Source organism: Bombina bombina, chromosome 9 (assembly GCF_027579735.1).
Source record: "Bombina bombina isolate aBomBom1 chromosome 9, aBomBom1.pri, whole genome shotgun sequence".
In the NCBI taxonomy this organism is placed as follows: Eukaryota; Metazoa; Chordata; class Amphibia; order Anura; family Bombinatoridae; genus Bombina; species Bombina bombina.
The window spans coordinates 66,504,385-66,531,369 of record NC_069507.1 but is presented as its reverse complement, the minus strand read 5'-3'; the positions used below and the strand labels follow the sequence as shown (position 1 = coordinate 66,531,369).

The 26,985-nt window shown below is 36.6% G+C and overlaps 1 protein-coding gene across 1 annotated transcript in view; it reads left to right on the top strand.

Moving 5' to 3' along the window:
- Window positions 1-4,575: 4,575 nt before the first annotated feature.
- ERCC6 (ERCC excision repair 6, chromatin remodeling factor) overlaps window positions 4,576-26,985 on the top strand; it is a 119,518-nt gene continuing 97,108 nt past the window's right edge. The window contains exons 1-8 of the mRNA XM_053692191.1: window positions 4,576-4,752; window positions 9,122-9,484; window positions 14,640-14,760; window positions 16,462-16,573; window positions 18,089-18,773; window positions 20,016-20,141; window positions 20,464-20,622; window positions 26,138-26,273. Of these exons, the coding sequence (XP_053548166.1) occupies window positions 9,123-9,484; window positions 14,640-14,760; window positions 16,462-16,573; window positions 18,089-18,773; window positions 20,016-20,141; window positions 20,464-20,622; window positions 26,138-26,273 (1,701 nt within the window). The 5' untranslated portion in view covers window positions 4,576-4,752; window position 9,122. The remainder of the gene's footprint in view (window positions 4,753-9,121; window positions 9,485-14,639; window positions 14,761-16,461; window positions 16,574-18,088; window positions 18,774-20,015; window positions 20,142-20,463; window positions 20,623-26,137; window positions 26,274-26,985) is intronic.

Here is a 26,985-nt window from a genome sequence, read left to right as displayed (position 1 = left end):
TGTAAAATAAAACCTAACCTAAGTTACAATTACACCTAACACTACACTATCATTAAATTAATTACCTACATTAACTACAATTAACTACAATTAAATACAATTAAATTAAATAAACTAAAGTACGAAAAACAACAAACACTAAATTACAGAAAATAATAAAATAATTACAAGTTTTTTAAACTAATTACACCTAATCTAATCCCCCTAATAAAATAAAAAAGCCCCCCCCCCCCAAATAATAAAAAGCCCTACCTTATACTAAATTACGAATAGCCCTTTAAAGGGCCTTTTGCGGGACAATGCCCCAAAGTAATCTTCCACACTTTTCCCTTCCACATAACTTTCTATTAATGTGCTTTGATACAGCGCTTTGGGAACATCCAACTTCTTTTGCAATTACCTTTTGAGGCTTTCCCTCCTTATGGAGGGTGTCAATGATGGTTTTCTGCACAACTGTCAGGTCAGCGGTCTTTCCCATGATTGTGATTCCTACTGAACCAGACTGAGAGACCATTTAAAGGCTCAGGAACCCTTTACAGGTGTTAAGGCTTAATTAGCTGATTAGAGTGGGACACTTTGAGCCTAGAATATTGCACCTTTTCACAATATTCTAATTTTCTGAGATTGTGGATTTGGGGTTTTCATGAGCTGTAAGCCATAATCATCACAATTATGACAAATCACGGCTTGAACTATCTTGCTTTGCATGTAATGAGTCTATCTCATATATTAGTTTCACCTTTTAAGTTGCATTAGTGAAATAAATGAACTTTTGCACGATATTCTAATTTTTCGAGTTTCACCTGTATATAACTTGTTTTGATTGAAAAAATGCTGAACAAAACAATATGTATACTAAAAGAACAAATGAATCATCCTTGGTTGAGACATTTGTTGGACCGGATACATCTTGACAGGAATAAGAGACACATAGTTTCATAACCACTTTTGCACAAACTAATGTAAGAACTATTATTAAAAGTTGTGTCGTCTGGATATAAAAGTGTAACTCCCAGATCTTCTATATCGTTCGGGCTGAAGTAAGCGGGAATCCCCAGCCAAAGTGGGACATATATGATGCACTATCTGGTGATGTATTGATTTATTTTACTTTAATATAAACAAGTTATTATACATTATTGTTTAAGATTGTTCTTTTCTTTTGTGAATAAATTGTTATACCTATTAAGAATAGCAAAGAGTTCAATTATTGCTTTTAGCATTGCTCTCCGTATTCAGTGAAGTCTGGCGGACCTGATCCGCACTGTCGGATCAGGTCCGCCAGACTTTGGTAAATAGAGGCCTAGGTATTTCTAAACTCAGGACAAAATTTAGAAACTATTTAGCATGGGTGTTTTTTGTGGTTGTAGATGTGTAACAGATTTTGGGGGTCAAAGTTAGAAAAAGTGTGTTTTTTTCCATTTTTTCCTCATATTTTATAAAAAAAATTATAGTAAATTATAAGATATGATTAAAATAATGTTATCTTTAGAAAGTCTATTTAACCCTTTCCTGTCAGGGCTAAAGCGTCTACATTGGAACAACTGTTCCGATGTAGACAAATTGAAACCACGCTATCGTGCAGACGATCGCGAGATTTCAATTATTGGATCGCGTCTGGGGAGCATCCCTACAACCGTAGGAACGCCCTCCAGACTGCAATCAAATCCAGGAAGCACAGAAGGCTTCAGGACAGCCGTTGGCTATGACGTTCTATTCGGTCATAACGGCTCTAAAGCCCAGTATAATTATGATAGAATAGAACGGCATAACGGCATTAAAAGGTTAATGGTGAGAAAAACGGTATATAATATGTGTGGGTACAGTAAATGAGTAAGAGAAAAATTACAGCTAAACACAAACACCGCAAAAATGTAAAAATAGCCCTGGTCCCAAACGGTCAGAAAATGGAAAAGTGCTGTGGTCCTTAAGGAGTTAAGCAGATAAAAACATGATAAAACATTTATGCAATATTCATATTTAATAAAGATTTTAACTATGTAATTACTGTAAATATTTCACATTTGTTAATGCGAATATTCTACGTTGGGTGTTTTTTTTAACTTTTCATTGACTTCTATGGGGAATGCGAAAATGCAATGGAGTTTGCGTGATCTCGGGTGTTGGGGTTTTCTTCCACTTTTTTTTCTCCGTTGATCTCTATGGGGAAATACATGCACACGCACGGGAAAACTGGTTAGTTTATTTGTGGTATTCGGGTTAACACTAGCACAAAATGCGTTTTTTTTTAACTTGTAATACCAGCACAACCTGAATAGCTCAAAAAGTTTAGCGCTAGCAGTGTTTTCGCTTACACCACTTGCAATCTAGCCCATTGACTTTGAAAGCAAGAAATGTGCGACTTGTCTTGATGAGATGATGCAGTGAGCTTATTTGTTACACCAGAGCTTTTCAAACTTTTCATGTTGGTGACTTTTTAGACCTACATCATTTTGCGACACAGTAACTCAGTTGTACTAGCAAACAGGAGGTTAAACTAACTTGTTTTAAGAGATATGGACACATAAATAAATTATATAATAACAAAATGTATTTACAAGTAACAGTATGTATGTGCAAGAATTAAAAAAAAAGTTTAATAACACCAATAGTTACTTTTTTAATGGGATGTATGAGGTTGATAGGATGAACACACATTTCTGAATATTTAGTGGAATGTTAAATAAAGACACTTACATTTTATCGTCAAGCATTTTTAAGCTTCCACTTCCTATACATTTATCAAGAGCAGGTGCAGCAATGCACTACTGGGAGCTAGCTGCGAAAAAACAACACTGACTTCTGACATCAGCTCAGGGACACTGAACCCAAATTTTTTCTTTTGTGATTCAGATAGAGCATGCGATTTTAAGCAACTTTCTAATTTACTCCTATTATCAATTTTTCTTCATTGTCTTGCTATCGTTGTTTGAGAAAGAAGGCATCTAAGCTTTTTTTTGGCTCAGTACTCTGGACAGCACATTTTTATTGCGGATGAATTTATCCATCAATCAGCAAGAACAACCCAGGTTGTTCACCAAAAATGGGCCGGCGTCTAAACTTACATTCCTGCATTTTAAGTAAAGATACCAAGAGAATGAAGAAAATTTGATAATAGGAGTAAATTAGAAAGTTGCTTAAAATGTCATGCTCTATCTGAATCACAAAAGAAAAAATTTGGGTTCAGTGTCCCTTTAAAGGGACATGAAACCCAATTTTTTTCTTTCATGATTTAGAAAGAGCATGCACTTTTAAACAACTTTCTAATTTACTTCTGTTATCTATTTTGCATCATTCTCTTGATATCCTTTGCTGAAAAGCATATCTAGATAGGCTCAGTAGCTGCTGATTGGTGGCTGCACATAGATCCCTCATGTGATTGGCTCACCAATGTGCATTGCTATTTCTTAAGCAAAGGATATCTAAAGAATGAAGCAAAATAGATAATAGAAGTAAATTGGAATGTTGTTTAAAATTGTACGTTCTATCTGAATCATGAAAGAAAACTTTTGGGTTTAGTGTCCCTTTAAGCTACTGCCCTCAGCGCTCTACGAGTCCGACTGACTACTGCCCGCGCTGCAAACACACTGCTGTCCCACTCACTGAATGCATGTGCAGTCACGAGCCGATTGAGGAGACTGCATGTGCAGTCATGAGCCGATTGAGGAGACTACACGTGCAGTCAGGAGCGAATGTGCCGCAAATAGGAATAGTTTCAGTTCCCACTAAGCTGCACCAATAGGTTAAGATGATCTGTGACCCACTAGGTTTCAATCACGTGATTTTCGTAACAGGCAGGCGGAAAGTCGGAAACCAAAAAAACATTTTTAAAAGAATTTAAAATTAAAAAAAATTGTGCTTAAGCAGGGACACACCTACACACTGCCGCCAACACACTAATGTGTCACAACACACAGTTTGCAAAGCACTGTGTTACACGCAACCTATTTTGTTTAGCTGTGCTGTATATATCAATGGTATATTTTGTCTGTAAATATATTTAACTTTTTTTTTTTCATAACTCTAGAGTTTTGATTGGAGACAAATACCAGTTTCATTTTTGTTGTAAAAGAAAAAGTGTAGAGGAGGAAAGAACATTGTTGGGTTAGATGCAGTTTAGTGATAGCGGCAAGTTAGATATGAGTGGATTAGGAAGTTTTACCTTTTTGTTTTTAATGGTATATGATTAAGAATTTACAGTTTTGTTAACATAAAAACCCCATAAATGGTTGGAAGAAGTGTGGCGCTTTACAGATAGTACTAAGTTCTGGGAAGCATCTGCTGTATTGTACAGTGAAAGAAAAGAAACTACGTTGGTCTTTTTGTAACACCAGAATTGCACTACCTGCCAATCTCAGCTATAACAGAATAGTATATTTTAATAATAAAACTAATATGGATTTTTTTTTTCCATCCAAATCCCTGTAGTTTGTTTTGAAAAATTGAAGTAAATTTTGGTCAGTTCAAAAAGTGGAATTGAATCCCATGCATATATTAGCGCGTGCATGTTCCACTTCCGGTATTTGGAACGCAAACCAAAACATTTATCCACATTGTAGCTTCCGGTGGCGCACTGAGAATGTTGTCCGGGTAAATGATGTCAGTTCCGGAAGTGCTTTGATTGTGTAACTGTGTGGACTGTGGAGTGGTAGCCGTGCTACTGCAAGTGGTGACCGGAACCGGTGTTTAATTCCTTACCGATCTAAACAAGGGACCTATTATTGACCAGGACCAACAGAGGAGGAGCAAGAGGTGACCTCATAGACTTTTAACACAAATAGTGAAATATAAAATGCTATCGTTAGAATGGTGGCACTGACTGACTACCGGTAGTAGCTGTGATTGACGAAATAGTTACAAAACAACAACATCCTCACGGTTGTGCTCTTTATAAAGGGGATTGGTTGTTTTTGCAGCTTTCTTTGGCAGTTACTGGGGTAATAGTATTATACAATCCTTTCTTGTAGTTCAGGGGGTTAATGGGGTCAGTGTATTTGCAGCCTTTCTGGCAGCTTAGGGGTTAATTAACAGTGACATTAATTTGGCAATCCCTTCTTACAGTCAATAGGACATTGTTTAAAAGTCCTCTCTAGTAAAGTGTGTAATTAGCACAACTAGTTTATTGCTGATTAGATTGTGTAATGTTCTTAAAGTTTATTTTTAATGCTTGCAAAAAATTTCAGTCTGATTAAATTTATTCTTTTTGTGTGTGTCCTAAAGCCGTCCTATCACCTTATAGGAAGCAACATGCATTTATAAAATCTGCTATCTCTTTTCAATATAGAAACATCAATTTTGACAGCAGATAAGAACCATAGGCCCCTACAAGTCTGCCCAAAATGTCCTAAAAGTATTAATTTAGTTTGTAGGGTAGCCTTATGCTTATCCCAGTCTTTCTCAAAGTTCTTCACAGTGTTTGTCCGTACCTCCTCTAATGGAAGTTCATTCCATGGTGAACACCCTTTATTACATAACAAAGTATTTCAGCAAATCAGTCAAAATTGCAGGATAGATATGTTTTTCAGTTAACCTTTAAATGGATGTGAAACACAATTTTTCTTTCCCGATTCAGTAAAAGCATGCAATTTTAAGAAAGAATCAAATGCACTTTGTTCTCATTGTATTTTCTTTTGAAGAGAATACCTAGGTAGGTTGCGTGCATGTCTAGAGAACTATATGGCAATAGTTTTGCAAAAATGTTTTTGGGCACTAGATGGCAGCAGTGTACTCATTGCATAATATATATAACGTTAAAAGCATTCTTGCAAAACTGCTGCCATATACTGTAGTTCTTCAGACACATGCACGCTTCTGAGCCTTCCTACCAGCTTTTCTACAAAGGTTAAGAGAATAAAGTTAATTTGCTCATGGGGTAAAATGTAAACTTTATTTAAAATTGACACTCTGAATCATGAAAGGACACATTTGTGTCTGTTTACATTTAGGTAAATTGTGAGGGGCAGGGTTGACATTGTAAGATAACAGTACAATCATTACAGAACACACTGGTTTAAAACATTAAAACAATATATTTTTACACATTAAAATAATTAAATATTGACTGCAGATAAGAGCCATAGGCCCAGCAAGTCTGCCCGATATTACCAAACAGTATAAATTATTAGAGAGATTTGCAATAGGTCTTAGTTTTTTTCCTGTAGAAAGTAATTCCTTTAGTGAAAGAATAAATCATAACAAAAATCATTAAACATTACCAATGAGCAATGGTAATGATGATTTGTGTGATATGTAAGATCTATTGACATTAGATCCACTGTTTACTTAGACGTTGCTTAACTCTATCTCAGAGAAACAGTGCATGCGCATTTGATCATTCTGGTTGAATATGACCTAGGAGTGCAACTTCATTAAAGGGAGATGAAAGCCAATTTTTTTTCTTTCATGATTCAGATAGAGACTTCCATTTTAAAAGACTTTCCAATTTATTTCTATTATCAAATTTGCTTCATTCTCCTGTTATTCTTTGTTGAAGAGATATCTAGATAGGTAGTGTGTACGTCTGGAGCACTACATAACAGGAAATAGTGCTGCCGTCTAGTGCTCTTGCTAATGTATAACATTGTTGCGAAACTGAGGCCCTATAATGCTGCAAACACGTGCACTCTCCTGAACTTAACTCCCTGCTTTTCAACAAAGGATAACAAGAAAAACAAAGAACATTTCATAATAGAAGTACATTGGAAAATTGTTTAAAATGGTATATTTATCTGAATCATAAAAGAAAAAATGTGGGTTTTATTTTTATGTCCGTTTACCTTATTTGGAGGATCCCGGCCAGATTTGCTCCTCCAGAAGACCAGGCGAGTCATGGTCATTAAATTTTTTTTAATTTAAAGGGACACTGTACCCAAAAAATTTCTTTCGTGATTCAGATAGAGCATGAAATTTTAAGCAACTTTCTAATTTACTCTTATTCTCAAATTGTCTTCATTCTCGTGGTATCTTTATTTGAAATGCTAGAATGTAAGTTTAGATGCCGGCCCATTTTTGGTGAACAACCTGGGTTGTCTTTGCTGATTGGTGGATAAATTCATCCACCAATAAAAAAGTGCTGTCCAGAGTACTGAAACCAAAAAAAAGCTTAGATGCCTTCTTTTTCAAATAATGATAGCAAGAGAACGAAGAAAAATTGAGAATAGGAGTAAATTAGAAAGTTGCTTAAAATTGCATGCTCTTTCTGAATTACAAAAGAAAAAAATTGGGTACAGTGTCCCTTTAAAGATAGTTTCTATTTAAGATACATAATAATCTAAAGGTTGATCACCCTGAAATATAGATTAGTTTTTAATTATAGTGCAAGATGCTGTACATTCATGGCTGTAATGTTTTTTTGTTTTTTTTGGTAAATTAATTCAATTAATCCATTCACAATGTCATGCTCTCCCGGAGGTTTTTGTCAGATTATTCTGGGATTTTTTTTTATCTTGATGTTATCACATACTCTTGGTTGTATAGTTCTCAAAACTGTAATCTTTTGTCTACAGTAATAAAATGCCCCTTCTTCACAGCAAAAATGTCTTCACAGCAAAAATGTTATAAAAGAAACATACAGAGTTTAGAAATAGACCTTAAAGGGACATAATCATTAAAGAATACTTTTGGGTTTCAGATAGAGCGTACCATTTTCAGATTCACTACTATTAGCAAATTTGCTTCATTCTCTTGGTATCCTTTGTTGAAGGAGAGCAATGCTCTATTGGGACCTAGCTGAACACATTTGGTTGAGACAGGGACACACAGCTAGCTCACAGTAGTGCATTGCTTCTGAGCCTACCTATGTATGCTTTTCATCAATGGATACCAAAGAGAACAAAGCAAAGTACATAAAAGAAGAAAAATGGTAAAAATTGTATTTACTTTCTGAATTATGAAAGTTTAATTTTGACTTTACTGCCCCTTTAATGCCATTGCTCCCCTGCAAATCTATGTACACAGAATCAATCCATACTAAGTTTCAAGACGCTCACTGAATAGAAGATTGTTTGGAGTGGAATAGATCTGCACAAGGACCCAAGTGTGAGAAGGGAGGGGCAAGCAGTAAAAATAAATTATAACATTATTGTTTAGTGAAAAAAAACTGTAAATTGTTATTATTAAGGTAAAGGTTATTTTTCTTTAGTTAAATAAAGCTAATCATTAGTTTTTTCCTTCCAATAAAGAACCAGTGAAAAGTTGGTCAAATATGAATAATTAAACTAATAAACTGGAGATAGTTCACGTCCCAATAATTTAATTCATTTCAATGATCAATCTACGCATATCTAATGATATATAACCAAATCAGTAATGGTCTGATATACAGGATTACCTCGTTATTGTGCTTTGCAGATATTGCTCTTTTTACAAATTGAAGGTTTGTGGCAACCCTGTGTCAGGCAAGTCTATCGGCGAAATTTTTCCAACATATATACATTAATAAATATACACATATAAATACACATATATACACACCACCAGCAAAAAGATTACAGCTCGCTGAAGGTGATGGTTACCATTTTTTAGCAATAAAGTATTTTCTAATAAAGATTTGTACATTTTTTTTTTTTTTAGACATAATGCTATTGCACACTTAATAGTCTACCATGTAATGTAAATATAACTTATATATTTACTGGGAAACAAAAAAAATGGTGTAACTCACTTTATTGCTATATTTGCTTTATTGCGGTGGTCTGGAACCGAACCCGCAATATCTCACAGGTACTCCTGTAACTGGAAAAATAATCTGAAAAGTTATTATTCTAAAAATAAAAACCATGATGTCAATTGTTTTAAATCGGTTTTACTGACTAGTGAATTAAATTGTGATTTACACAATGATTTCAATCAAATCCACCCTGTTGAGAAGTATGCAGTGAGCATTTCCAGCTCTGAAATTGAGAAAATTCACAATTTTATGAGCTAAAATATCTACGTATGGGCAGAATAAATAAAGTATATTGCAAAGTTGTTTTACTGAGCCATAACTAAACTTTTTTTTTAAAATTCCAAGGTTTTTATTGTCCCTTTTAAATTCTGTTTATTTGTGTGCACGTGCACGTTTATGTTTTGTTCCGTGTACTCTCATTAACTAGACCCTGTTTTTCTTCTGTGCCCACAGAATGCCCAATGAGGTCACCCCTGCAGTAGAATCTCCTGGAACATCAGCCTTGTCTGCGATTGAAAATGATCAAGATGCCTCTGCTCCATCATCTAGCTCCAACCATCTCTTTCTTGCTCCCCATGGGGACGAAGGACTCAGAAAAGCGCCCCCCTTACTGCACATTGACCGTACACAGATTCAGTCTGTGGAATCCGAGCAACAGGCTCAGGAGCTGCAGGGACTGGGGATAGCGGTTTATGATCAGGAAGTGCTGGAGCAGGGTGTCCTACAGCAAGTGGATAATGCGATCACTGAAGCTAACCGGGCCGCACAGCTGGCTGAAGCGGAACGAGAGCAGACGGAACTTTTAGATGAACTACGGTGAGAGAAAAGTAATTATAGGTGCTTCTATATAAACAATTAAAGGGACATAAAAAGTCAAAATGGTTCAGATAGAGCATGTCATTTTAAGAGACTTGTCAATTTATTTATATTATCAAATTGACTTAGTTCTCTTGGTATCCTTTGTTGAAAGCATACCTAGGTAGGCTCAGGAGCAGCACTGCACTACTGGGAGCTAACTGGTGATTAGGTGGTTACACATATATGCCTCTTATCATTGGCTCACCAGATGCGTTCAGAAGCTCTCGTTAGTGCATTGCTGCTCTGGAGCTGACTTTAACTTATGCGTTTAACCTCTTTGCAGGAGTTAGACACATAGCTATATTACATGCAATAGTACAATAACAAAATGCTCTAACACATTGGAGCCTTTTTGTTACGCATGTATGTCCCTTTAAGTTAATAGTAAAGTGGAACTGAAATTATGAATTGTTAGTGATTTTTTATTTATTTATTTATTAATTTAAAGGGACACTGAACCCAAATTTTTTTCTTTCGTGATTCAGATAGAGCATGCCATTTTAAGCAACTTTCTAATTTACTCCTATTATCAATTTTTCTTCGTTCTCTTGCTATCTTTATTTGAAAAAGAAGGCATCTAAGCTTTTTTTTTAATCAGAACTCTGGACAGCACTTTTTTATTGGCCAGCAAGGACAACCCAGGTTGTTCACCAAAAAAGGGCCGGCATCTAAACTTACATTCTTGCATTTTAAATAAAGATACCAAGAGAATGAAGAAAATATAATGATAATAGGAGTAAATTAGAAAGTTGCTTAAAATGTCATGCTCTATCTGAATCACAAAAGAAAAAAAAATGGGTTCAGTGTCCCTTTAATTTAATCAAAACAATATATGTCATGATTCATATAAAGCAAATGTATAACTTCTATTATCATTTTTGTTCTTTTTTTATCTTTTGTTGAAAAGCAGGGATGTACGCTCAGGAGTGTGCATGTGTCTGGATCACTATATGGCAGCAGTTTTGTAAGAATGGTATCCATTTGCAAGAGCACAAGATGACAACAACATTTCTTGCCATTTAGTGCTCCAGATGATACCTAGGTCTTTCTTCAACACCGAATAGCAAGGAAACTAAGCAATGTGATAACAGAAGTTCATTGGAAACTTTTTCTTAAAAAAAAAGGTTATGCACTGTCAATCACAAAAGAAGATTTTGGGGTTTCATATCCCTTTAAGCATTTTTGTGCATGATGAGTGTTATTCGGGCATTTCTTGTTACAAGTAGCTGTTTTTTCTTTCCTTCATAAATCCCCAGCAAGCACACATAACTTAACGTATATACCACTCCTTTGTGTTTTAATGGAATATATGAAACCCAAATTCAGAAAGAGCATGCAATCTTAAACAACTTTCCAATTTACTTCTATTATCTAATTTGTTTTGTTCTCTTGATAACCTTTGATGGAAAGGATATCTAGGTAGACTCAGGAGCTGCTGATTGGTGGCTGTACATATATGCCTCTCCTTATTGGCTCACTCTGTGCATTCAGCTAGCTCCCAGTAGTGCATTGCTACTACTTCAACAAAGGATACAAAGAGAATAAAGCAAATGATCTAAAATAAGTACATTGGAAAGTTGTTTAAAATTGTATTCTCTGTATGAATCATGCAAGAAAAAATGTGGGTCTCGTGTCCCTTTAAGTGTTTTTATGGTCCACCTTGAATATGTTTTGATATTAAAAATAATCTTTGTATTTTTTTTTGTATTTTTTTTTTTGTAGCTTCTTAAAAATGTAGAGCTGCAACAACTAATCGGCATAATCGATAATGAAAATAGTTGTCAACGAATCTCATAATCGATTAGTTGGTTTGTGCACAGCACCAGCTACTTTACTCAAATGAGCTCCTGCACATGGTATTGTGTTTTATGGTTATGCCCTTAGCCTAAAGGACGTCTACAGACGTTTACTTTTCACTTTTTAGAACACTATAAATATAAGTTTACAACTACTCCTGTCTTATGAGCAACCGAGAAATAAAATAGGAGTCATACTTTGAATTGTTTATATAAAATCGGGTGATTTGGGACTATGCTTTGCATGATATAGTGCCAAGCTTGTTATTTACACCTAGCCCTAGATTGATGGCATTTGTTATATGAATTGATGTCACTATTACCTGTTTGCACAATTTTTAGCAGATTCCTTGCTATTGCTGATATATGTACTCTATAGATAAATGTGTAAGGCTGTGTCCTTTTACTGATATATAGTCTTTAGCCCTTTTGCCTTTTTTTTCTTTTTCTATTTTTAATGAATTGGAATATGTACCAAATTCAACCTCTGTAAGTATATATCTGCTATTTTAAGAGCAGACTAGATATTTCCCCCCTAACCTTATAGCTGGTTATTTACCACTGCATATAGATATTCAAGATATTTTTATGTTAAAATGAAGTCCAGGCTTACTTTGTTGAGAGGCCCCTTGCATTGGTGGAGAACTAACAAAGATAAATAGCCCACCTTGGTGAAATTGTCAAAACCTTATTTATGCATCTCAGGCACCTCAACACCATCTGAGCGCCTCTTCTCTGCTGCAGGCAAAATAGCTTGCAAAAAAGAGAGCCAGCCTCAGCCAGGAGCATGTGGACATGTTGACATTTTTGCATTTCAATGCAAAGTTTCTGAAAGAGCGAATAATAGAATGTTATAAACAGTGGTAGTCTACCTCTTTTCAAACAGTTTGTGGTTTTGTGTTGCTTAATTATAAAAATGTGTTCTGCTGCTTAAAAAATTAGACCAACAGTTGTTTTAGTCGGAAGTTTATATTTATAACACTGAGTATGTGAATTTTATTTTAAATATAGAAAAACATTAATTTATTTTTTCATCCGATTAGTCGATAAATCGAAAAGATAATTGGCTGATTAATCGATTATGAAAATAATCGTTAGTTGCAGCCCTAAAAAAATGTAAATCTGTGCACTCATGTTCGCATTATGCTTTACATCTTAAAGTGAAGGTCACTTTCGATGAATCGGTGCCCGGTTTTTAATAAACCTATTAAAAACAAGGGCACTTTAATTCATCAAAATTGACATTTCACTCTTTTTCTTCAAATACTTACCTTGCCAGGGGAATCGCTGGAGCGGCTGTGAAGATTAAAAGGGAAGTATTTAGCGCTGCGGAATCTGTTGGCGCTCTACAAATAACCGATAATAATAAGTATTTGAAGAAAAAAAGTGAAATGTCAATTTTGATGAATTAAAGTGCCCTTGTTTTTAATAGTATTATTAAAAACCGGGCACCGATTCATCGAAATTGACCTTCCCTTTAAAGGGACATGAAACCCAACATTGTTCTTTCGTGATTCAGACAGAGCATACCATTTTACACAAGGTTTCAATTTACTTTCGTTATTAAATTGTCTTCATTCTCTTGGTATCCTTTGTTGAAGGAGCACTAATGCACTACTGGGAGCTAGCTGAACACATCAAGTAAGCCAATGACAAAAGGCATATACTGTATGTGCCGCCACTAATCAACAGCTAGCTCCCAGTAGTACATTGCTGCTCACCAGCCTAGCTAGGTATGTTTTTCTACAAAGGATACCAAGAGGTCAAAGCAAATTAGATAAAAGTAAAAGGAATGTTTTTGCATGTTCTATCTGAATCATGAAAGTTTTATTTTGACTTTACTGTTCCTTTAAGAGATGACATTACTTTAAGTGAAAGTCAATTTTCGTCCAAAACATCAATTCCATTGATCCATATTTTCACCCTTTATGTAGTTGCTAAGTTGTTTTTAAAAGATCCATAGTTATTTTTTTTATATTTATTATTTTTATGACCTACCGTACTAACTGATCCTCCGCCCACCCGCTTATTTCCTGGGTTGTCTTTTTTTCCGAAGTAAGAGCGGTCCAACCCGCTCTTACGTGGCATCCGTGCGCACTCCTTTTGAAGCATCCTGTATTGCGCATGCCTTAAAATACGATCTCTGCTGTGATACATAGTATCGTAGCAGAGATCGTATTATGTTTTCCTGTGCCGTCAATGCGCATGAGTGTCTCATAAACGAGCATTTAATCAGGCAGGAGAGTCAATGAGACACGCATGCGTAGTTTAAGTTGGGGGCGGGTAGTTACTCTGTTGGGACGCCACTGGGGGACCAATCAGGATCGGTAAGACGATTTTCGTCACACACAAATAAAAAAATGTTATTATCCAGGCGGACTGACATAGCGGATTGCGAGGTAGCATTATAACAAAAATAATAAAAATACGACAAGACTGCTAAAAATTATGAATTAAAATCCAGCTTTGCAGTGCACATAAGTTTACATTTCCTTTAATAGCACATTAAATTCAGTATTTCTAATACATGCCAGTGTAGTACGTAACGTTTCTCTTTATGGTAAATATCAATATATTTAGATGCATTGTTCTACAAACCCGACTGATATACTTTAAAAAGTTTTCAAATTTAACCCCTTAACCACCAGTGGCATACCCTGTATGCGCTATAGCAGGAGGCCTACAGGAGGGGGAGAGAAGTTGTAATAGTGCAGTCTTGCTGCTAGCGGGGGAAAAAACGCTTAAAGGGACACTAAACCCACATTTTTTCTTTAACGATTAAGATAGAGCATGCAATTTTAAGCAACTTTCTAATTTACTCCAATTATCAATTTTTCTTTGTTCTCTTGCTATCTTTATTTGAAAAAGCTGGAATCTAAGCTATGGAGTCGGCCCATTTTGGTTCAGCATCCTGCATAGTGCTTGCTGATTGGTGGCTACATTTAGCCACCAATCAGCAAGCACAACGCAGGTGCTGAATCAAAAATGGTCGGGCTTCTAAGGTTTATATTCTTGCTTTTCAAATAAAGATAACAAGATCACAAAGAAAACATTGATAATAGGAATAAATTAGAAAATTGCTTAAAATTGCATGCTCTATCTGAATCATGAAATGAAAAAATGTGTGTCACTGTTGGGACCAGTGACGTATATGGTACAACGTGGTCATTAAAGGGTTAATTTCTTTTTCTGGGTTTAGTAGTTAACTTTTTTTAATGTCTAATGATTGTGTCAGTAATTCTGTGATGCTCTGTACCATTTAGCTTTTTCTGGCCATGAAGGGTTTTTCTAACAAGAATCTTCTGTGTCTCTAACAGTTCTTGTGTCACCTCTCTGCGGCAAATTAACAAGATAATTGACCAGCTTACACCCCAGGCCAGTACCTGCAAAGAAATCGGCCGCAAACTGGATTCTGTGAAAAGGCAAAAACATAACAAGGTCAGTGTGAACCCCAAATTACTGAGCATGATGATCATGGTATCCTCCTATATTATACTATTATTATTATTTATTTGTCTAGTGCCTCAAGGTTTTGTAGTGAATAGTCTGAAAAAAGCAAACGCATACAAGCGGAAGGTGGCGCTGCTGGAGATAGGTGTGGGGTAGCTTGTTGTCGTTGCAACAGTCAGTAAGACAAGGCAGTTCATTATTTATTTTGTTGGTAAAGACGAAGAGGAATGTTCGGATGAGAGGTGGTAAATCTCTCATAATGTGTTTTTTATTTTTTTTAAAGCCTTATAGCTTCTCCAGGAGTTTTATATGATCAGAAGCTGCACAAGTCAGGACAGTTGTCTGACTACTAAACCTTATCTATCTTAGACATACCACTCACCCTCCCCCCCCCCTTAAAGAGCAGATTATTGAAGGATTAATACTTCATTCTTAAGAGTTGTTAAAAGGCCCTCATAATTTATTGCAACAGCTACATTGCAGTGCCAAATCAGAGCCACATAGGCTCCCAAAATAATCTTCTAATTATATTATAAATAGTACAAAGTCAAAGGCATGAAGAAGCACCTTTGAGGCTAAACTGTGTACAAGATATACATATCATAATAGACAATAAAAATGTTGCAATTTATTTCACAATAATTTCTTAAAAGCGAATATATGCGCAAATAAAGAAATATAAAATATGAGATTAAGGGGGCGATTTATCAAGCTGAGGTGGACAGGGGTGCACATACGAGCCCCTGTCTGCCGCAGCTCGCCTCTGGCAGCCTGTATTCCCCTGGCGGAATTCAGCATTGCACACGAGCGCTATTTTGCGTTCGCGTGCAATCTCGCCCCCTGCCTGCGCACAGCCAAATCACGTACAGGCAGGACCTGTCAATGTCCCCAGTCGGACTATACCGGGGAGATTGAAATTCACCATTTCTGACCGCTGCTTGTTAAATACGGCGTGCAGGTTCTCTTGTGAGAACCTGCAGTCGTATGGGGTCAAAAGGCTTGCGAAGCCTTTGATAAATCCACCGCTTAGAGTGTATGTGAAAACTATGGAGTCTTGATGAAGGCCATAATTGTTGGCGAAACGCGTTGTCTATTTGGTGACGATCTGCTCAAATTTTCACATACACCCTTATGGTTATTTTGTAAGCCTATTTGTACTTTGGGTGTAATTTCATTATATTTGCAGTCTGCACTATTGTATTCTTTTTGCTTCTCAGGTCCCACTAATTTTTGGAGACACTTTATTATCATTGGGATCGTTATTATTTTTTTTCTATGTTCATTATATTTTTTATATATGTTTATTATTTTTGGGATTATTTGATATCAATACCATTGGCTTGTTTTTTTTTCCTTTGGAATTATTATTATGATTTTCATTTTCTCTGGATTTTTCTGTCATTGCACATACATAAGACATTGTGGGACTTTATATTTTTTGGACTTTATCAACCCACTACTGTTCTAGGACATTTTTGTTTCCCTTCTCTTTCATATATTTTATTTTTCTTTATATGCGCATATATTTGTTTTTAAGAAATTATTGTGAAATAAATTGTTACATTTTTATTGTCTATTGTTATATGTTTATTCTGTACACATTTTAGCCTCTAAGTCTAAGGTGCTCCTTCATGCTTCTGACCTCATAATTTATTGGACTGACTTTTTTTTATAATACTGGATTTGCAGGAGCAGCAGTTGAAAAAGCTGAAAGCCAAACAGAGGAGACTGAGAGTGCTGCTGGGACAAAACCAAGAGGGTCAGTTCTCTGATGAAGATGAACAAGGAGAGCAGGACGATGGTGAGCATTCTGAGTTGCTAGCCAAAATGGACTTTGGGGTGAGCAAAGGGGAGCTTCTAGGAAATGTTATGGATTAAAATGAATGTAAAGTTTAATGAGAGAGTGCCAGTTTTTAAAAATACTCTTAAAAACAGGGGCACTTTCATTCATTAAACAGTACATTTAAGTGTTTTGTTTTTTTAAATACTTGCCTTTTTCCTTATGAACGCAGACCGGCAATCTTCCTCCCGTAGCTCCTGCTGTACTTAGCACAGCAATGACAAATTCGGCTTCCTCCAATCGTTGCAAGCACCCCAAGGCGTCCAGCTCATGAGGCCACGCAATAATTGGAGGAAGCCGGATTCGTCATCGATATGCTAAATACAGCATGAAAAGCTGGCAGAGAATTGCTGGTCTGCTGTCATAAGCAAAAAGCTAATTATTTAAAAAAAAACATAAAATGCTTAAAGGTACAGTAAACCTAAAAAATAATGTTATATAATTCTGCACACAGTGCAGAATTATATAACATTATTTAGGTGCTATAGCTATAAAACCCTTTTTTCACTTTTAATATTTAAAAAACATACCGCTTTTACAGACCCGCTCTCTGCTGAGCGGGTCTGTTTTTTTTTAGTCAGTGCATCGGGCCAGCTGTATAGTCACAGCCCGGCCCGACCGCGCCATAGCATTAAGTGAAGCTCGCTCCTGCTGTCAGACAGAGCAGGTGCGAGCTGCACTTAGTCTTATGGCGCGGTCGGGCCGGGCTGTGACTATACAGCTGGCCCGATGCGCTGACTAAAAAAAACAGACCCGCTCAGCAGAGAGCAGAGAGCGGGTCTGTAAAAGTGGTATGTTTTTTAAATATTAAAAGTGAAAAAAGGGTTTTATAACTATAGCACCTATATAATGTTATATAATTCTGCACTATGTGCAGAATTATATAACATTATTTTTTAGGCTTACTGTCCCTTTAAATGTAAAGTGTAATGAATGAAAGTACCCCTGTTTTTATGAGTATTTTTGTTTTTAAACCTGGTACTTTTTCTTTAAACTTTACGTTCACTTTAAAAGAAGTAGACAGGATATAGGAAGACAGTGAGAGACTCCTTTTAAGGGTTGGTATATAGGTGAATAAGGTATCACTGTGAAAATAGAGTGTAGAGAGATATTCAAACAATAAGGAGATAGAGTAGAGAGAGGCAGAGAGAGCTGTAGGAAGGCAGAAGTGGCTGTTTCGTAAAAAAGAGCAAGGGAAAGTAGAGTTAGAGGAAGAAAGGAGAAGCAGGGAAGGGAGGAGAAGCTGGGAATGCTTATTTAAGGATGGAGAGGCAAGGAAGAGTGAGAAATGATTGGCAGTGAGGAGAGAGATCTATGTAAAGAAAAGAGATATAGGGAATGGAAGTAGAATAAAATGGCAAGAGCCATTTGGGCAAAGGAACTATTTTTTTGCATTGGCTTATTGATACTTAGGAGTAGATGTTTTATTTGTTCACCTTTTCCTATTTTGTATTTAATTGCCTTTTTGTTTTCTAGATGTGCTGTCCTCAAGCCTGGGTAGCATGTTAATGCCGTCCCAGGAAACTGAATGGGAAGCTCTCATTCGTACCGGACAGATGACCCCATTTGGCACCAAGATTCCACCGAAGGAGGAACACCGGCCACGGAAGGCGATGCTAAATGAATCCTCAGATTTTGATAAGTATTTAGCAGATCAGGCTCAGTTAGCAGCACAGCGAAAACGTCCATTGACCCCTAAGAAGGTTAAGAAATTGGCCACCAAGAGTGGGCCTGAGAGTCCAGTGGTTAAGAAGGAAGGCTCTGTCATTCCCTCTGACAAAAGACTGCAGAAAAGGATGCGAAAGTTGCAGAAAAAAGCTCTGCAGACTCAGTTTAGAGCAGGAGTTCCACGCAAAAAAGCTCTAGGTTTCCCTGAAGAAAACACCCAAGGAGATGAAAGTGATGGATCTGTGTACTCTCCAGATGAAATGGTGCAGAGCATGGATGAAGAGGATGAATGGACACACGAAAGCCCGGAATCAGATTATGAGTTAAAACCTCTATCCAGGAAACCGCCCGTAAAAAGGCCTAAACTCAAGAGCATGGACCCGCAGTTCCTTCCAAGCTCTGATGATGAAGATAGTGAAGAGTCCTCCAGGAGTAAGAAAGGTCGCCGGTGCATAGATGATGGGGATGCCAAAATGTACAAGCATCGGCTTAGGTGTGTGCAGTGGTCATCTTATACTTTTCTTAAATATTATTAGAGATATTTCTGTGACTGTTGAGAGAAGTTTTTAATTCAAACACATATGAGACCTATTAAAAGGACAGTAAGATATTTGTTGTTTTGCTTTAGAATAACATATCTAAACATTTTTTTAATGCCTTATTTGGAGGAACCAATCAGGGCTTGTGTCTGCATACAACAAGGTTAGTTACAATCGTTAGTATAAAAGTAAATTGTTTTGCAGCCAAAAAGTTAGCAGAGTGAATTTCCTGCTCTGATAGACCATCCACAGTTTTTGGAGCTAAATTATATTTAAAAAGTGGGCAAAATAAATAATGAAAATATATTGCAAAGTTTGATTACGCATAACTAAACGTTTTTATATTAAAATCTTAAGGTGTGTACTGTCTCTTTAAGTAACAGTTACATTTGATTATTAAGGGTGTCTCTTAGGAACCACATCAAAAGAAAACCTTCTCCTTAGCCTTCCTGTAAAGACCCCAGCCCACTTGTGTGGCTATGATAGGAAGTAAGCGACACTGCACAAATGAAGTTTTAAAAAAAAAAGAAATAAAAGTTAAAATTATTTTAAATGATGAATACATATTGCAATGGTTTTTGTTAAGTATAACCCACTGCTTAGTGATTTGCTTATTATAATATTGAAACAGATTGTTTAATATTTCTTTTAATTCCGTGGATTATAAAAACTCAAATTCACAATATTTCTCCAATTTCTAGTGAAAAGGAAGTATGATGCTTCTTTAGACTAAGTGAGTCTATTGGCTAGATTACAAGTGGTGCGCTAATAATTGCAAGCGCATGATAACTAATTTCGCTTGACCATGCTACCATTATCGTGCCACTTTGATATCACAAGTATATGGTAAAGCGTTATTTATTTATTTTTAACAGCGCAACCCATAGTAGTCTATAGGGAGAAGTTAGTGCGGTCATGATATCTAAAATCCTGAAGTAAGTGCGCATTTGACTTTTTACTTTCAACTTATAATACACGCGCTAACCTGGCCTCTTTAAATTTTACTTTGAGCTGAGTTAGCGTGCCATTTTTAATCTAGCTCTTTCCAAGTCTTCGCCGTAAATGTTTTATCTTTTCAGGCTGTTAAAGTGGTTAAGGCTGTTTTCCTTCAGTCTGCACATCTTTGGAAGAAGAGGTAAACATCACTGACTTGGCTTTGTATAAAGATCTAAATGCTTCTATGTCCTTGCTTTTAGGAAGTGGCACAAGAGGCGGCTGAAGGAGAAAGTGCAACGCGTCGCAGCTGATGAGTGTGAGGATAGCGATGTGGAGTTTGATGAAGGTTTTCGTGTTCCTGGTGCCCTTTGGAAGAAGCTGTATAAGTAATTAATTTGCTTTTCCCATCTCTGTTTCTCATTCGGTCCTATAGTAATGGTTATTTAACCCATTTTTTTCCCTTTTACGTTTTCTGACAGATTTTTGTCTCTTGTGATCTCGTTAATGTTATTTCTTTCATCTTAACTGTCTTCGCAATTCATTTTGCCATTTTTTAATAGTAGTTTTGCTTTTATGTGTTCTTTTCGTTTCCTTTGTTTTTCAATATTCTGTTACTTTTTCTCTGTTCTGTGTTCTTCTTTTCTCCTTCGGATCTTTCCCATACACATTGTTTGTCTACTCACCCAGCCTCATGCTCTTCCCCTCTAGGTACCAGCAGACAGGTGTTCGATGGCTGTGGGAGCTGCATTGCCAGCAGGCAGGAGGCATTCTGGGAGATGAAATGGGATTGGGTAAAACCATTCAGATAATTGCCTTCTTGGCAGGCCTTAGCTACAGCCGGATGAGGACGCGAGGCTCTGATTACAGGCAAGTGGCTGGCCTGCAGACTGCCAGTCTGATCCTTCCCATGAATATTTCATCAGCCTGATTACAGGGAGTGGGCGGACCTGCTGAATTATTCACAGCATTTCAATTAGATAGTTCCTTTAATTTGTTTAGGAGGGGAGCAAGAGATACCTTAAACTCTGCTTATGGTGGGGAGGGGAGCTGCAGGGCACGGGAAATTAAAGAGCTAACACTGGTAATGAATTCTTGGCTTGTGCCTCTCTGTCTGGGATTCTGTATGTGTCTTCCCTCTGATTCTGTGATACCATCCCACAAAATGCTGCATCAAAGACATAAACCTATTCTGCACAGTGAGCACAGCTGGATGTATCCAGCACTTAAATGGAGATTCCTCTGTAGGGATTTTTCTTTTTATAGAATAACAATATAGACTGTTCTCTACATGTAGATCAGAATTAGGAGAGGTCGTTTTGCAGAGTGACTAGATCAGGAGGATCAAATTTAAAGATATAGGCAGCAGTTAGGGGGTCTCTTCCAGCCTATTAAATTAGACTTGTGCATTATGGTGTGTCTTGTATAGAATGTTAGCTGAATGTTTAAGCTTTTTGGATGTGGTCACATAGTTTTCAAGCTTTAATTTAAAAAAAGTTAAAAATATAGTTACCATCTTTAAATTATGAAACATGTACACATCTGGAATATAAGCATCAAAATATTAATTTCTTATTGTGTTCTCCCCAGGACCTATATAATGGGCACACCACCCGACTGATTTTACTGACTACACTAAAATTAGCTTATCATTTTTCTTTTAATTTATGTTTCACAAATTATCATCAAATCGATTAATGTTAAATTATGGAATTAACCCCTTAAGGGCCGGGCACTTCAGACAAAAACTTCCCCAAAAGACCAGAGCATTTTTGCCATCAATACACTTAAACAGAAATATTTTTATTTATTTATAATTTTTATATTTACCTAGACAACCAAAAGTATTGATCTAGGCCCATTTTGGTATATTTTATGCCACCATTTCACCGCCAAATGCGATCAAATAAAAAAAATCGTTAACTTTTTCACAATTTTAGATTTCTAACTGAAATGATTTACAAACAGCTTGTGCAATCATGGCACAAATGGATGTAAATGCTTCTCTGGGATCCCCTTTGTTCAGAAATAGCAGACATATATGGCTTTGGCATTGCTTTTAGGTAATTAGAAGGCTTCAAAAAGGCCGCTGCGCACCACACTTGTATTATGCCCAGCAGTGAAGGGGTTAATTGTGTATCTTGTAAGGTTAATTTTAGCTTTAGTGTAGAGATCAGCCTCCCACCTGACACACCCCAACCCCTGATCCCTCCCTGACCCCCTCAAACAGCTCTCTTACCTCCCCCACCCACCAAAGGTCACCCCCATCTTAAGTACTGGCAGAAAGTCTGCCGAAGAAAAATGCAGGTTAGTATCCCCCTTTACCTCCCTGACCCCCCCCCCCCCCAAAACAGCTTTCTAACCCTCTACCTATTAGCAGCCATCTTATTTATTGGCAGCTGTCTGCCAGTACCCAGTTTGCAGCAAAATAGGCGATTTTTTTTTTTTTTTTTATAATACTCGTTTTTCTGTAGTGTAGCCCCCATCAATTCCCAAACCCCCCTCCCAGATCCCTTTTTTTCCAAATTACCCTACATATGATCCCCTCATTGCCCCTCCTCCCTCCTTCCCCCTCAATCACGCAGCTGCATTATTATTTTTTTCCCAAGTAGCTTGGTCGAGCGGTCCTGCCCACTCCCGCCCTCCTCCCGCATCCTTCAGCGATGGGCCACCCACCTCCCTTCTTACGCTCCCACCCACCAACAATCGGTCCCACCACTGTCCGATGCAGAGAGGGCTATGTTTAAAAGAATGTTATGAATAAACTTACCCAAACTAATGTAAGGTTGTTACACTGCACATGTCACAAATTGTCAAGTAAAACAATTTTACATTTCAAACCCATTAGACAGTCATCAACATTAAAGGGACATACCACCCAACGTTGGAATCCACATGGATGCATTTCAGTTTTGAATAGCAGCATTTTTGTAATATAAAGGTATTAGCAACATTTCTAATGAGAGCTATAGCTGTTTCAAAAGTGTATTTAAATATGCACCATGCACCAGCATTTTAAACACAGCAATTGCTCAGAGAGCCTAAAGTGCTTGTACCATCTGGCAAGGACTCAACTTCTTAATTTTCTAACATGATGGAAGCCCCACTGGCACTCTGAGCAACTGCAGTATTTAAAATGCTGGTGCACTGAGAATATCTAGTTATGCTTCACATGCACAGAAAAATGCTAACCCTAAAACAGTGATAACTTTTACTAGAAGTAGTTTTGCTACTACATGTATATTGTAAATATGTTTCTATTCAAAGATGTAATAAATCTATGTGCATTTAAATTTTGATCATAATGTCCCTTTAAAGGGATAGAACGGTCAACAATTGAAATTGCAGGAGTGTATTTGAGTTTTAAATAGAAGCGTTTTTGCAGTATACTTCTATAAGCAAAAAGGCTTCTTGTGAAAAGCTAGAACTGTTAGCGGCATACACACATATGCTGTGAAGGCCCAGTGCACCAGCATTTAACCACGCCTTTACATAGAGTTAGCAGTGGCTTGTATGATACAAATTAAAGGGATATGAAGCAATGCTCCTTTAGTAGAAAAAAAAAGTTTTTTAAAATCCAAGTAAACATGAAAAGAAACAAATTGCAAACAACTTGCTTTCTTGCTAAATGAGCACTTAGAAATTCTCGTTGTAGCCACTGCCTACAGCAAGATAAGCGGACAGTGCAGAGCTTAGGTTCCATTGTTACATGAATTTTGCAGCAACTGTCCGCTTCTAAACATGGGCAATGCACTGATTGCAGCTAGATTAGATCCCTCCTAGCAACACATCAAAGGAAAAACAGCTGCCTTGCCTTCTTCAAGAGACCCCACCCCGCTTGTAGGGCTGTGGCAAAAAGTAATGGACACTGCACAAATAAAGTTAAAAAGAAAGAAAAGGTAAAAATCCTTTTAAAAGTATGAATAATACATATTGCAATTATGTCTATTAAGTATAACCCACTGCTTAGTGTTTTATTTATTGCAACAATTAAACTGTTTTTCAGTAGAATTGCATAGTTAACTAATGCATAATAAAAAGACAAAAATTTCAAATACTGTATGTAGTAGATTTTTTTTTCTGTCAAGTTTAAAAGTTAGTTCCATTTCCTGTCCCTTGCATCATGTGACAGACATCAGCCAATCACAAAATGCATATACATATATACAGTGAATTCTTGCACATGCTCAGTAGGAGCTAGTGCCTCAGAAAGTGTGCATATAAAATATGTACATTTTCATAATGAAAGGGAATTGGAAAGTTGTTTAAAATTGTGTGCTCTATCTTAATAATGAAAGTTTAATTTTGACTTTAGTGTCTATTTTTAAAGGGACAGGAATCCCCAAAATGTCCTTTCATGATTTGGATAGAACATGCAATTTTTAATTATTTTTTCAATTTATTGCTATTAAATTTGCTTCATGCTTTTGTTATCCATTACTGAAGGGGCAGCTAGCTGAACACATCTATTTAGCCAATCACAAGAGACAAAGATGTGCATGCACCAATCAGAAACTAGCTCCCACTAGTGTAGGATATGTGCATATTCTTTTTCAACAAGGGATGTCAAAAGAACGAAGCACATTTTAAATTAGAAGTGAATTTAAAAGTGTCTTAAAATGACATGCTCTAGCTGAATCATGCACATTTAATTTTGACTTTCCTATCCCTTTAAGTCTTCACTGACACAATCCACTCCACCACCCCAGTTCTGTGAGCTAGCATGATGTTTGAAGTCACACGTAGTATATGTGTGGGTGCAGCTGAGACAGTAACGTTTACTAAAAGCATTTTTGTTAATGAAAGTATACTGCAAAATGACTTCTATTTAGAATTGAAGTGCACCAGTTTTGACCTGTCAATCCTTTTAAAAGGTCATAAAAAACAATTTTCTTTCATGATTCAGAGTGAGCATGCAATGTTAAACAACCGTTTACAATTTATTTCAATTTTCAAATTTGCTTTATTCTCTTGGTATCCTCTGTTTGAAGGGGCATCAATGCAATACTGGGAGCTAGCTAAGCACATCGAGTGATCCCGTAACAAGAGGCATATAGGTGCAGCCACCTATCAGCAGCTAGCTCCTAGTAGTGTATTAATGTTCCTGAGACTGCCTAGGTGTGCTTTTCAACAAAGGACACCAAGAGAACAAATCACATTAGAAAAAATAGAAGTACATTGAAAAGTTTTTTTTACATTTACATACTCTGTCTGAATCATGAAACGAAAAAAATTCTGAGTGTTTCTGCTGCAATCCTTAAACTTAAAGGGACCGTTTACTCCTAGAATTTTTATCATTTAAAAAGATAGATAATCCCTTTATTACTTATTCCCCAGTTTTGCATAACCAACACAGTTATATTAATATACATTTTACCTCTGTGATTACCTTGTATCTAAGCCTCTGTAGACTGCCCCCTTATTTCAGTTCTTTTGACAGACTTGCATTTTAGCCAATCAGTGCTGACTCATAAATAACTCCAGTGAGTGAGCACAGTGTTATCTATATGACTGACAATAAAATAACTGGCACTGTCTTGTTCTGAAAAGCTAATAAAATGCACTTAGATAAAGGCAGACGGCAGTGGCTTAGAAGCTGGCAGAAATGTATAGTTTTTAAATGTTATAAAGTATATTAATATAACAGTGTTGATTGTGCAAAGCTGAGGAATGGGTAGTGAAGGCGTTATCTATCTTTCTAAACTAACAATTTTGGAGTAGACTGTCCCTTTAATTTGGGTGCAAATAGAAAGGACATTTTGATAAATGCATTATTTATGAGGTTACATTTATACACATTTATCTTCTTTTACCAGCTTTCATTAAAAGGAATCTTTTATATATATTGCTCCATATGGATTGGTATTTTTTTTAAAACAATAATAACTTTAAAGGGACAGTCTAGTCAAAAATAAACTTTCCTGATTCAGATAGAGAATGTAATTTTAAACAATTTACTCTTATCACCAATTTTGCTTTGTTCTTTTTGTATTCTTAGTTGAAAGCTAAACCTAGGAGGTTCATATGCTAATTTCTAAGCCCTTGAAGGCCGCCTCTTCTCTCAGGGCATTTTGACAGTTTTCCACCACTGGAGGTTGTTAGTTCATGTGTGTCATATAGATAACACTGTGCTCATGCACTTGGATTTCTAGTGAGCCAGCTCTGATTGGCTAAAATAGATGTCTGTCAAAAGAACTGAAATAAGGGGGCAGTTTGCAGAGGCTTAGATACAAGGTAATCACAGAGGTAAAACATGTATTTATATAACTGTGTTGGTTATGCAAAACTAGGGAATGGATACTAAAAGGATTATCTGTTTTTAAACAATAAACATTCTGGTCTAGACTGTCCCTTTTTAAGTGCTTGTATTTTTTTTTCTCCCCAGATACGAGGGTCTTGGTCCCAGCATCATTGTGTGTCCAGCCACTGTCATGCACCAGTGGGTAAAGGAGTTCCATGCTTGGTGGCCTCAGTTCAGAGTTGTAGTCCTCCATGATACAGGGACATTTGCTGGCAAAAAGGTGACCTCATTAATGGTTCTAGACTTTAAATATCTAAACTATCTGCGTTGGATACCCTTAATAGAGATCCAGTGTTTACTGTAGAGATATATATAGGGTACGTAAAGTGTTAACAGTGATTTAAAAAAATAGAATAATAAAAAGGAGTTGTAAGACCGTGCTAAGGGCGGGGGTTACATTTTAAGGGAGAGAACATGAAGACAGAGGGATACTTTGTATATAGTACCCCCAACAGACCAGCTGAACCAGTGCACAAGTGAAATAATCAGCTGATATGTTACTGCAGGTTAGTAACCATGGTTACTGATCAGCTGATTATTTCACCTGTGCACTGGTTCAGCTATAATAAAAACCTTGCCTGTTGGGGGGTACTTGAGGACCACGGTTGAGAAACACTGTGTTTGGGATAAGGTAAGAATCAACAAGACATTTGGCTCCCATAGATATTTACTGTTGGCTGATCTTTGTGAAATGCTGATTGAGAGCCTACAGATTTCAGGTTCTGAAACTGAGTGAAAGTCTAACGGAGGGAGAAATGGGACAAACATTTGATTATCAGCTCTCTCTGCACCTCCAAAACTGCTAACAATGGATGTCCGTTATATTGTAGTTGAAATTATCAACCTTTTTCTGTAAAAGTGTCCATTTAAATACTCATGCTGAGGTTTTTTTTATATATCTGTACTTCCATAAAGTCTCTGAATAATCCTTT